This window comes from Abramis brama (genome assembly GCF_963993115.1).
Source record: "Abramis brama genome assembly, chromosome: 8".
Taxonomy (NCBI): Eukaryota; Metazoa; Chordata; class Actinopteri; order Cypriniformes; family Leuciscidae; genus Abramis; species Abramis brama.
The window spans coordinates 9,900,511-9,913,432 of record NC_139970.1 but is presented as its reverse complement, the minus strand read 5'-3'; the positions used below and the strand labels follow the sequence as shown (position 1 = coordinate 9,913,432).

The 12,922-nt window shown below is 36.0% G+C and overlaps 1 protein-coding gene across 2 annotated transcripts; it reads left to right on the top strand.

Moving 5' to 3' along the window:
* The first annotated feature begins 836 nt into the window (after nucleotides 1-836).
* On the top strand, nucleotides 837-12,169 carry LOC311088446 (uncharacterized protein). 2 transcript variants are annotated; one of them, XM_084122535.1, is made up of 4 exons: nucleotides 837-1,139; nucleotides 4,967-5,263; nucleotides 5,498-5,622; nucleotides 8,977-12,169. In XM_084122535.1, exons 1-4 carry the CDS (start codon nucleotides 1,049-1,051, stop codon nucleotides 9,067-9,069), a joined length of 606 nt encoding a protein of 201 aa, XP_083978661.1. In that variant the 5' UTR covers nucleotides 837-1,048; the 3' UTR covers nucleotides 9,070-12,169. The 2 variants fall into 2 exon arrangements, with proteins under 2 accessions (XP_083978661.1, XP_083978662.1); XM_084122536.1 differs by having other exon boundaries at nucleotides 838-1,127; nucleotides 8,977-10,860.
* The last annotated feature ends 753 nt before the right edge of the window (nucleotides 12,170-12,922 follow it).

Genomic DNA, 12,922 nt, shown 5'->3' with positions numbered 1-12,922 from the left:
AAAATGATGAGCAACGCAAAATTAAAATTAAGTCATTTGTTCAAAAAATGCTATAGTTTTAAGTTCAATAAACTATGTAATTGATTATAATTATGGTGTTCTCATTTTTTATAAGTTAGTAGTACTGTTCGGGTTTACAGTGTATATTATGGTCATCAAATGGCTTTCCTGAGAATGTTATGTGACATAATTGCTCTCCAGCTGTTTTATTGACCCCTTTGTTTGTTTGATTGATTGGTCGATATTATGTATGAGGAATATACATTTCGGTAAGTTGTACTGTATCTTTTTCAACAGTGTTCATTCGTGTTTATTTACTATTAAGCTAGAGATGATCGGGTCACGTGCCGCTAGGGATCTGTCGCGTCACATTTACAAGCGCAAAACGGTATTGTTTGAATTTCGTAATTAAAGTGACAGAATCTGAGAGCTGAGATTTTTTTATATATCATAAGTATCCTGATCTGTCTAGTCTATCGGTCTCCGTGTCCTCTTTGCTTCGCGATTTGTCTGTGCATGAGAAAATGGATGTGTGGCGTGAGAGCGTGTGAAAAGTGTCAATTGCGTGAGTCTCACGGTGAATGCGTGAGAGTTGGCAGCTCTGCATTACATGGGGAGGTGGAGAATATATTTGTCATGATGTAAACAAAAATGGACTCAAACTAACCAGTACAGTATTAAATGCTGTAGTGTGGACCAGTGTCAGTATTTGACAAAATATCTGGCTAAATCAAGTTGGAACAGTATTCAATCTTACTTTACTCTGATGTCAGGAAAAGATGAAACTCCAAAATAAGACTGGTGGCACTTGAACAAACTGTAAGCTGCAGTAGTATCGCAGCGAAAACGAATCTGACAGCGGATCTGGCGGCTTCAGGGCGGGTCCGCCACGGACTCCTTTGCTGTGTGGGGCATTACTTGTGTCGTAACAACGTTTAGTTCATGAGTTATTGAACGCGGAAGTCAGCGAATGTGCGAATATAAAACCAACTTTACCTAAGTGATTTAGTGAGTTGAACAGAAACTATTGTCACAAAGATCTGCGAAGATGTTGTACGTCGTGAAATACAGTTTTCTATTGATCAGTATTTGTAGAAGCATGTCATGGGCAGCCACGGAGGTGCAAGGTATGAATATGTGTAAGTATAGGCCTACACTTTTTGTATTTGTTAACATTAGTTAATGCACCGTGAAGTAACATGAACAAATATTGAACAGCTGTATAACATTAACAAATATAAAAAAATACAGTTACAAATATTGGCAATTGCTCATTTAACTAATGTTAACAAATTAATAGTGTACATTTTGTTATCCAATAAAAAAATTTACTTTGGATTATATTGCTATTACTCAGAGACTATTTGAACTAGACCAACCAAATTTGTATATGGGTGATTCTTAGACTATGGGCACTTTTATGTACTTTGGTCATATTTTTAAAAATACATACAATTTTGGACAAAATCTTCTTTCTTTTTCAAACTAACAATAAAACCTCCTTAAAAACTTTTTTACTACCTTTCTATTATGATTTTTTCATACTTTTCAACCTCCTTATAGGTGTCAAAATCACTGTTTTATCCCAGACTTTTTAACTTCAACAATGAAATACAGTTTAAAAGTATGACTTATCTGGTAACTATTAATATACCTAAATTAAGCACTAGTAAAATAATTAAAATACATTATAGTATTTAATGTGAGACCACCATCAATATTACTTTTTATACAAAATATAGCTGTCGCACAGTATTTGTCACGGTGTGGGTTTTGTGTCTTGTGTCTTGTTCTTGTCTGTCATGTGTTCCCCTGTCTTTTCATGTTTAGCTGTCTCCCGTTATGTTGATTAGTCTTCCCAGGTGTTTCTTATTTACCACGCCCCCTTGTTATCTTGTTTAGCTTGGTTGTCTGTGTATTTAAGCCCTGTGTTTTAGTTCAGTCATTGTGAGTTATTTATGTTGTTAGGTTGCATGTTCTTTGTTCTGTTCCGAAGTCTGAGTCTATGTCAAAGTTCTAGTTTATTTAATAAAAACACTGCTGCACTTGCTTCCTGCTTCCTGCTTCTTGCTTCTTGCTTCTTGCTTCCTGCTTCCTGCTTCTTGCTTCCTGCTTCTTGCTTCCTGCTCTGCATCGTAACAGAATAACTCACCACAAATGGATCCAGCAGCTGTGAGCAACCAGGCCCTAAGGAGATTCCTTGCTGCTCTATTTCAAGATGGCCAGCCCATTGAAAGGTATGTGAAGGACTTCTGGGCTTGCTGCCATTTAGCGTCACTAGATGACGTCCAGCTCATGGATCTATTCTGGAGTGGTCTGGACGAGGATATCGCTCAAATGATGCCAGAGGTCTATACCGGCTGGACGCTAGAAAGGTATATCAACCTGGCCCTTTTCCTGAGTGATTCATCGTTTGCTGTGGGTGTGGAGGAGAAGCTCCGTGAACCCTGGAGCCGCCCATAGAGGGGGGGCTATGTCACGGTGTGGGTTTTGTGTCTTGTTCTTGTCTGTCATGTGTACCCATGTCTTCATGTTTAGCTGTCTCCCGTTATGTTGATTAGTCTTCCCAGGTGTTTCTTATTTACCACGCCCCCTTGTTATCTTGTTTAGCTTGGTTGTCTGTGTATTTAAGCCCTGTGTTTTAGTTCAGTCATTGTGAGTTATTGATGTTGTTAGGTTGCATGTTCTTTGTTCTGTTCCGAAGTCTGAGTCTGTCAAAGTTCTAGTTTATTTAATAAAAACACTGCTGCACTTGGATCCTGCTTCTTGCTTCCTGCTCTGCATCGTAACAGTATTGGTGTCATTTCCACCACAACACTGTAATGTCCCTTTAAAAAGTTTGTGTGAAAGATTGTTTAGGTGGTTTCTATGGAAATGTTCAGAGACATCAGAGCACATGTTGGACATGGAGGCAATTTTAAATTTTCATCAAGAACAAAATAAGAAAAATCAAGTTAAATATTGCTTGATCAGTTAATATATTTATTCTACGTCATTTCCAAACATGCTGTACCTTCAAGGGTGTTTTTAAAAAGTTAAAAATTAAGTTAAATAAGAGTATTTTACATACATGAAATGCTAAGTATTAATTCAAAGCTAATCAGTGAAACTATCTTCCATTTTTTTCACAAAAAACTACAGAAATGTCATTTCCACCACAGTCATTTCCACCACACTGCCCTCTGTGGTGGAAATGACAGCATGTGGTAGAAACATGCTGTACCTTCAAGGTTTTTTTAAAAAGTAAAAAAAAATAAGTTAAATAAGAGTATTTTGCATGCATGAAATGCTGAGTATTAATTCAAAGCTGATCAGTGAAGCTATCTTCCATTTTTTCACAAAAAACTACAGAAATGTCATTTCCACCACACTGCCCTCTGTGGTGGAAATGACAGCATGTGGTGGAAATGACATTTATGATTACAAAGTACAATTGATATAGATTGCAAGAGTAGATTGACTTTGTGAATTGAGTTTACTGAGTGTGATGAGTTTAAGAGTTTTTCAAATAAATATTTCTCTAAATATTACTGTTTCTCTACATTCACGTTAATTCATTGTCATTTCCACCACCACCCTGTCATTTCCATCACCACACACATTTTTTAAAAACATTTAAAAAGTTCTCATCACACATTAAAAATGTATCCACAATTTACGAGATCATGCTCTACTTAATATAAAAATTCAAGTTATTTATTTTCTAATAAGCTCTTGCCCAAACCAATATTAAATTTCAGAGTGTGACAGGTGTACAGTTCACCATTTGGTCCTTAGGGCAGTTAATTTATCTCATTGACAAATGTATAATTATTGTACATTGTGGAAAAACTGATAAAACTAGTTACAAAAATGATCTTGAGTGGCATAAGTTATTCTGTTTTTAAATAACAGATGTATATAGAGATGTGGTGGAAATGACATTTGTTCATTGCAGGTCAGAAAAAATGTAAAATATTAACAATTTCTCTTGTAATCTAAGTTTGTCCTCTTACAGACCTTAAAACTAGACAAATTATTTAAACTTATGAGACTGTGTTACGTGACTTTTGAACAAGTTTTTTTTATTCAACTTCACAAGCCTAAAAGTGCCCCTAGTTGAAGAAATGCCCATATATTAAACTTGCATCTGTCTGCTAATTACCCATACCATTTAAAGATGATTATATAAGACATATCGTTCACAGTATTTATTTGAATGGAAGAAGCCAGATGTTGCAACTGACCCCAACCCAGGGACGGTTGCAACATGTTAAAAATACCTTAAAATTCATTAATTAACTTAGCTTTTTGTCTCAATGAGCATATAATTCTGAAAATATTAACTGTTTTAGGCCTACTATAATATTATAGTATTATTTATTTCAATTATATTATTGTAGCCTATTATTTATTTATTTAGTCATATTTATCAAATACATTATGTAGAAAAGTTAAAGGGTAACTCTCGCCAAAATTGAACCTAGGCTCTTTTTGTTAATGTACCAGAGTCAAACTTTCGTGTAAAAGCATCATTTGAATCAGGGCCGTCGCTAGGGGTGAAAGGTGGTGACAGTAGTAAACTTTGTGTACACAAACAATGTAGTCAATGCTCAAGTTCATGTGTAGAGCCCCTGGTGATACTTCGAGCACAGTTTTATGTTTTGTGTCGAGCCTCCTTAATGTGTTAAAAATAGCGATTTTGATGCTATCATAGAAGTGCCCCATGCACTCCCATTCAAAAGGCGTTTTGACCTAAAACGAAAATACTGTCAATCTTAAAAGTGTCGTTTGCATTCTAATTATGCTTTTACACGAAAGTTTGACTCAGGTAGATTAACAAAAATAACCTAGGTTCAATTTTGGCGAGAGATAGGGCCTACCCTTTAAGAAAATATCAAGCACACACAAGATAGCTTTGCAAATTAATTAGTGTATTTAAGTGTTTGCAGAAAAAAAGTCTTAATAGTTGCTTTTCTTCAAACAGTAATCAAATCTTCTGGGCATGATGTCACCATCGAGTGCGCTACTGATAAAATTCCTCAAGATGGAGTGTTCATGTACAAACAAGGAGAAACTAAACAGCAGAAACTCTTCTTCTTTTACAAAGAAAACGATCTTACCTACAAAACAGCGAACAAATCCAAAGTCCTTGTAAGTGGAGCACTTCCCAACCTCAGTGTCACCCTCTTACATGTAACTGCTGAAGACATTGGGCTTTACTGGTGTGAATTTAATTTGGAAGAAAAAAATACTCTTGGCAAGTTCACTTGGTTATGGATAGGTAAGTGTATCTTATTGCATGTAAATAATTGTATTCTAAAACATGATGAGTTTATTATATAAATGTACCGCATGTGTTTAATATGTAAATGGTGTGAATGGGAAAATTTGAATGGAGAGATTTAGAAGTGCAATCACTTTCTGATTGATATTAAATGTAAAAATGCATAGAGTATAAAAAGTATAATTCTAGAATTCTCTGGCCCTGATTTTTTATTTATTCTGTCATTGGAAGAAAAAGACTGCCCGGAAGAAAAAGAAAAAGACTGCCCAGAAGATGCTCTTTCTCTTGTGGAGATCATCCTCATTGTGTGTGCTGTCATACTGTTCATCAGTGTTATCTGCTGTATAATTATGAAGGTAAGCATAAAATTACAACATATGTTGTTTAAAGGTAAAAACAAAACTTATGGACAACCTTATGCGTATATCTGAAGTGCATTACTGAGGTATGCTGTCGAGTGACTTTTCATTGATGCTTTTTGTGGTTTGATGTTGAAAATCTTCTCATGTGTAATTCTTTTGCAATTTTTAAGCTCTGGGATGATTTTAAATGTGCACCATTGGTTCTCAACTCTGGGCCTGAGGACCCACCACTCTTCCCATTTTGTATGTCTTCTTTTTTTAACACACATAATTCAGATCATCAGCTCATTAGGAAAGAACGTGAACTGAAGTGATTGCATCAGATAAAGGAGACATACTAAATGTGCACAGCAGTGGGTCAAAGAGCTGTGTCTTTAATCTAGCTTTGAACTGACAGAGTGTGTCTGCTTCCCGGACAATGTTAGGAAGACTGTTCCAAAGTTTTGGTGCTAAATAGGAGAAGGATCTACCGCCAGCAGTCGATTTTGATATTCTAGGTATTATCAACTGGCCGGAATTTTGAGATCGCAATAGACGTGAAGGACTATAATGTGTTAAGAGCTCGGATCAAGTTGCGTTTTTTGACAGAAATTATGATAGTAGTCAGCCTCAGCCCTCAAAGTCCTCTTTTGTTACTTTTCCGATCCATTCAATTATTTCTGAATAAACAAACAACGCAGTTTACATGCTTCATCCTTGTCGCATTATTCATTAAGATAATAATTAATAAATGCACGCACAATTATGAACTTGATAAATGTTACAGATATGTTTTACTATGCACAAACAAATGCCTTTCAACTTACATGTGCAAAATTCAGAATTAAATGAATGTGCTGCAATTTGTACAAAAAGAGAGTCTGTAGTAGCCTATGTGTTTTAGCCATTAAATAAGCACATTTAGTTTCAAGTTTAAGTTTTGTTTTTAAGAAAGCTTTTCTTTAAAGTGAATTTCGTTTAGTATAAATTGTATCTTAATTTTAAAGGTGCCGTTGAATGGATTATTTTATTATTTTATAATGTTTTCTGGGGTGCCCTTATAATGTTAGTATGTTTTTTAGATCAAAATTTGTTATAATTTAGAAATAAAAGGCATATTTCCTAGCCTGATTTCATCCCCTGATTTGAACACTCAGTTTGAAGGGGCGTGTCTGCTTTGAGACTTCAGTGTTGTTGCCCACTGCTGTGATTGGCTGACATGCTTGCATATGAAATATCTGGCATTACATGTAGAGCTATCTGGAAAACTTTTACTATTACAGCTTTTATACGTTTTTACTATTACAGCTATCGGGATTAACGAATCATGAGAAGTTTTTTAAGTATTTAGATCTATTCCCATCACATAAAAGGTTGCAGTGATGAGCATTGAGCAGATGACAGCCTGTTGATCGCGTGAATGAAGATCTTATCACTGCAACGCGATTTACTGATGCATAAACAGTGTTGAACGACTTTGAGAGAAAGATTATCTGTCTGAACTTGAACAATTACACATCAGAAATTCACATAACCCACTGGTTCTCCAGAGGCTCGGATGAAGGAGCTAAAAAAATACTTTTGTGTTCATTTGTACATCCAAACACTGAGCAACTGCCATGCTTCGTTCGCTCGTTTGCAAGCCACGATGTCTCTCGAGGAAAAAACAATATCGCGCTGGATCTAGATAACACAGTGTAAATTATCGTTAATAAAATCACTACTTACCGCTTGCGGGAATATAACGTTAGTTGAAATTGCCCCCTTCGTCCGTTTGAGACGCCGAGAGAAGCCTGGCTGCTTGATATTGTTCCAGGTTAGAAAAACAGTCTGTGGTGAAATGGGCAGAGCAACTAACAACTTCGAATTAAACTGTAGCGGTATCCGATTATAGATAGATTATAGATAGATCTGCCATTTTCCCTATGATCCTCGCTTGTTTCTTCACCTGCAGAACTTCCGATGATTCGGCTGCGCAGTTCCGCCTGGCACTGAGCATGGGCTGGCATATGCAAATTTTTAGAGGTGTACATATTAATGATCCCGACTGTTGCGTCACAGTCGGTGTTATGTGGAGATTCGCCTGTTTTTCAGGGGTGTTTTTCAAAAACGAGATTTAAATAAGAAAGAGAAAACTATGGTGTTTGAGACTCACTGTATGTAATGTCCATGTACTGAACTCTTGTTATTTAACTATGCCAAGATAAATTCAATTTCACATTCTAGGGCACCTTTAATACATTTTTCATCAACCAATTGCCTGAATTTAATACATAAAAAGCAATATAGCAGACAATATAATCATGACATGGAGGCGCCGGCGCGCCGCGGTCACTTACACCATTTGAAACTGGTCCACATATTAAAACATAACGGCCCACATATTAAAAATGTTGGGTTTAAATCGGGCTCGGGGCCTCGGGCTCATAATTACAGTGAACGTGTTGGGCCGGGCTCGGACACAACGTGCTCGGGTACAGCTGCGACTACAGGGCCAAATCTAAAATAAATCATCTTTTGCAAAACAAACACTTTGACAAATAAGTTGTTCCAGATACTCTTCAGAGACCAGAAACAATATTATTTAATTTATATTCTTAAATATAATACAATTGTATTACAACTCGAATTATAATATACATTATATTATAATCGCCAAGCAGGGCATTAATTGGAGAGGTGTGACATTAATCCTTAAAATTCAATTTCATTGGTTTGCTACCCAGTGCCAAAATGGGAGGGGGTGTGCTTTTATTTTTTGCCTTTAAAAAACACGGCTAGAAGTGTGGCACAGGTAATAGCAAACCAAATCATCTTTGACTGGGGTGCACCAACTAAAATTGAATCTGATCAGAGAAGTAAGTTTACAAGGAGGGTATGAAATGCTAAACATCAGACAAAAGTACCACAGCCTTTTGCAGGTCACGAGATCTGCACTAACTAAATGTGTGAACGACACCATAAAACAGCAAATGCTAAGCAGGCAACACCGAAACAGGTGAAATAATTTCTGCCCACAGATCTGGCTGTACTGAGAGCAACTTGAAGTAAAGCCATGACCATCGACCCATTAGAACTCACTCATGACACTACGAGTGATAAAAACTCTGATTAATCTCTAATGCTCATATGAAGCAGTAGACTGTGAAAGCTGAACTGCAAGAGCAGCTTCAGGTGTCACACAATGCACTGAAACAACAGCAATAATTCAGACTTGGTCAATGAAACTCGGTTTCATGTGACATCTGGAATTAAAATTGCAATGGACATGATAATGGACCAAGTAAAAGAATTCCACATTTCTGAATTTGAAGTTGTTGAAAATATCACAATTAACTGTGGTTCTCTCTGCATTTGTTTCTGTCTCAGGTTTACTTCCGCAAATTCCTTGGAGGATGGATGCCAGGACGGGCCGGAACCCACCTGGATCAAGGCCAGGACAGCGGAATTGTTAGAACATAACCTGAGACTCGGGAGATGGGTGAAAAGACACTTCAAAAGTCTGTTCACACCTCACAGTAGTACATCACTGCATAAATATGGCCTCCCAGTATAGTACTAGAACTAAATTTGCAACACAATTGTTATAGATTATTCCACCCATCTCCTAGACATGAACACTGAACACACGCCTCCATCACTACACCCTCACAGCATCATCACCTGGAATAGATCAAATCTAGCCACTACAAATCATAAGAAGATAAAGTTGACATAGAGGGCCCTATTTTAGGGTCTTGGGCGCTGTTGCTATTATACCGGCGGGATAAATGACTCTTGCGCCCGACGCAAATCTAAAATGTGTTGGTCTGAAGTAGCTTCATTATTCATAGGTGTGGTTTGGGCGTAACGTGAAATAAACCAATCAGAGCGTCATCTCACATTCCCTTTAAGAGCAGGCGCGCTTGTTCCATGGCGGATTGCTATTATAACGGCGGATTTGCCAGACGCACACCAGGAGCGGTTCACAGCCGAGGAGACCGACGTTCTCATCAGGGACATTGGGGATGGAGAAACACACCCAAATTAACTTCGGTTAAACAGGCGTACGATAATTTGGGTAAATGTGTAAGCTAGATGTATGCTTTTATAATAAACTATCTATCTATCTATCTATATATCTATCTATCTATCTATCGTAATAATGTATGATTTGCAAAAATGAAAACTGCTGCGTCTGTGTGTAGATGAGAGAATCAAAGTGCATGCGCGTTGTGCACACGCTACATTGATTATGGCCAAGCATGCGCCCTTAAAATAGCATATGAATAACATGCGCAACGCGCCACTGACTTTAAACTAGTTTTTTTCGATCAGTGGCGGAATTGTTTTCTAAACCTGTGGTTCACACTAACAGATCCAGATAGCTTCACACATATAGGATGGTAAAGCTAATCCCATGATTACCGCCTAACAAAGACACACTACCATGCGCAATTCACAACACACTGCCAACTCATGGAAAAACACTGTAATACATATGAATGGCTACAGTCACAAATCAATAATGCAAATTCCATTAAATTTCAAAATGTTTAAACTTTCTGATTGTTATTAGGGTGGTTGGAAAATCAGAGGGCCCCTGATTTCTCAACATACCACTAATAACAGAAACATAATAAAAACGGATAGATTTGGGGCTCGTTCTTCGTACGTTGCTTATTACATCCGAGATCAAATGACACATCCAAGATGATATCATCGTGCTAATCATGATCTGGCTAACTTCGAACACACTTGCCGGATATGATTAGTATCGCTGGATTGAGTTATCTGAGATAATTGCGCGTTCATGCGCTGGTTTAAAAGGGAATAAGTATCGATAGTAGAAACATTGATCAGCAACGCTGCTATTGGCTGCTCAGCGTGGCCAAAGAGCGCGCTCAGTTTTTCTCTTCAGCAGAGCAAGAACTAATAGTCGAAGTTTATTCGGAATTTTAATGTTTAATCAAAACGCCAGGGAACACCTCAAAGTCTGCAAAAGCCAAGAGAGAGGGCTGGCAAAAAGTAGCAGACAATTTAAATCCATTAGAAGTGGCCATGTTAGATGTTTTTATCACTTATTAGCCTATATTTTTGTATTTTTATAATTGCATAATTACTTTGTTCATTGTAATGTCAGTCACGACACTAGAACATGGGAACAAATAAAAGTGAAGTACAAAAATATTCTACATGATGGTAATTTTTAGTTATTATAGTCTCTTTTATAAAAGGCACTGTTAAATAAATGCTTGTCTGTTTATAAAAGCAGCCAAGAAAAAGGCTGAAAAAAAAAAGAAAAGATCTTAGTAGCCTACACTGTAAAATAATTTTTGCTGAATTAAATTAAGGCCGTATAGTCATTTCAGCTGTTAAATCTTGAGTAACGATGAATTGCTTTGACTTGTGAAAGTGAAAACTGATAAACTTATGTTAAAGGATTAGTTCACCTCAAAGTTGAAAATTGTGTCATCATTTACTCACCCTCAAGTTGTTTTAAACCTGTATGAATTTCTTTCTTCTGCTTTACACAAAGAAAGATATTTTGAAGAATGTCGGTAAACAGACAGACTTGGATCCCATTGACTTCCATAGTAGGAAAAAAAAATACTATGGAAGTCAATGGGACCCAAGTTACAGACATTCTTCAAAATATCTTCTTTTGTGTTCAGCAGAAGAAAGAAATTCATACAGGTTTAAAACAACTTGAGGGTGAGTAAATGATGACACAATTTTCAACTTTGAGGTGAACTAATCCTTTAATGTAAAAATATTTTGCCATGAGTTATTGATCACATTTTTCCAGAGTGTAGTTCATTGTAATGACATTGTGTTTTCCTCTTTTGTGCACTTTTACATAATACACAAACACTTGTATCTGTTCCCAAGAAAGTGGTGGCTGAAATATGTGCAGTAAGTGGACATTTTCTAACTTTCCAAAGGAAAGAAAGTATAAGACTTTGTAATGTCCATTTGTTTCCATTGCACTGGACAGTGAATAAACCCTCTCAGATAACTGTCATATGGAGGAACTAGCCTACCTGCAAGTGCATAAATAACTTTACTTAATTTATACTTGTATGCTTTCTTTCTTTCTTTCTTTCTTTCTAGCAATTACAATTATACTTATGCAAAATAGCAGCCATTTATATACTTATTTCTGGTTACAATGTAGTCTATTACTTGTGGTGAACACTAAAAAATTCATACTTTATGTAAAACTGTGGGAACCTTTTCTGCTATCTAGCAAAGAATATGGATGGGCGATATGACCAAAATCTAAATTTTACTTCACAGTAACAATATCATGGTTTCACAATTCTCAATATCAGTTTTGATTCCACAGCATAAACTGAATTTCAAACTCTTTTGAGTTTTTTTTTTTTTTTTTTTTTTGCAGGTAGTCCAATGCTTTTTAAGTAATTTTATGTTTAGTTTATTTAAAGTTTATTTGTTTCTATAAGTTTATTCAAATTATAAAGTGTATCTAAAATTTTAAATTAGAATTAATTTAGATTCACTTGACACTATTTACCCCTTTTTGATTATTATTTTTTATGTACAATAAAACTAAAAGCTGAAGATGTTTGTGGAGTATCATTCATCAGTGCTTCTTTTTCCACTCCAACGTTCCAATAATTCCTGCCCACTAAAAGCTGCACGGATAAATTTGCTTACCCCACAAATAGGCCCATCTATGTCAACGATTTAGAAAAAGCTCCATCAATTCACACTTTATATCATTGCTATGATATGTAGTGTCATATCACCCAGCCCTAACATGCAGTAATGCTTTAAACACATTTGACAAGCTAGTTGATAAAAATCAACTATTCTTTATTTTATTCTGTCATGTTTGAAGTGAATAATGCACTATTTTAACTTTAATCAACAAGTAGAATTGATCATTACATTCTCACCTTATAAAAACTTCCACTTGTTTAATTCAGAATTTCTATGTTATAAAAAATCGTTGTTTGAACTTCTAGCAAGCTCATTTAAACCGAGTTGTAAAAGCCGAAATTAAAGGAGGCTAAATAAATATTATACCACTTTAAACTACTAAATATCAATATAAAATTGCCAGTAGATGGCGCCAAGGCCCTGTTCTATTGAGATTACTGGTTGATGTTCAACCAATTCTTTCAAAAACACAAATATATATTTAACACCCACACAACTACTCCTTTCAGACAATTGCAGTTGTTCTGCTGTTTGGAACTGTATTTTCATCGACTATTGTGTGAAATGCCAGTCATTAATATATTGTTTATTTACAGGCATTCTGGTTTTCTAAAAACTGCTCATTACAGAAACATTCAAACAAATATTT

Bases quoted from the DNA above. Each gene is read 5' to 3' on its own strand.
- LOC311088446 (XM_084122535.1), top strand. From the start codon at position 1,049: ATGTTGTACGTCGTGAAATACAGTTTTCTATTGATCAGTATTTGTAGA. The intron at 5,264-5,497 runs GTAAGTGTATCT...TGTCATTGGAAG, and splicing joins GTTCACTTGGTTATGGATAG to AAAAAGACTGCCCGGAAGAA. The intron at 5,623-8,976 runs GTAAGCATAAAA...TTTCTGTCTCAG, and splicing joins TCTGCTGTATAATTATGAAG to GTTTACTTCCGCAAATTCCT.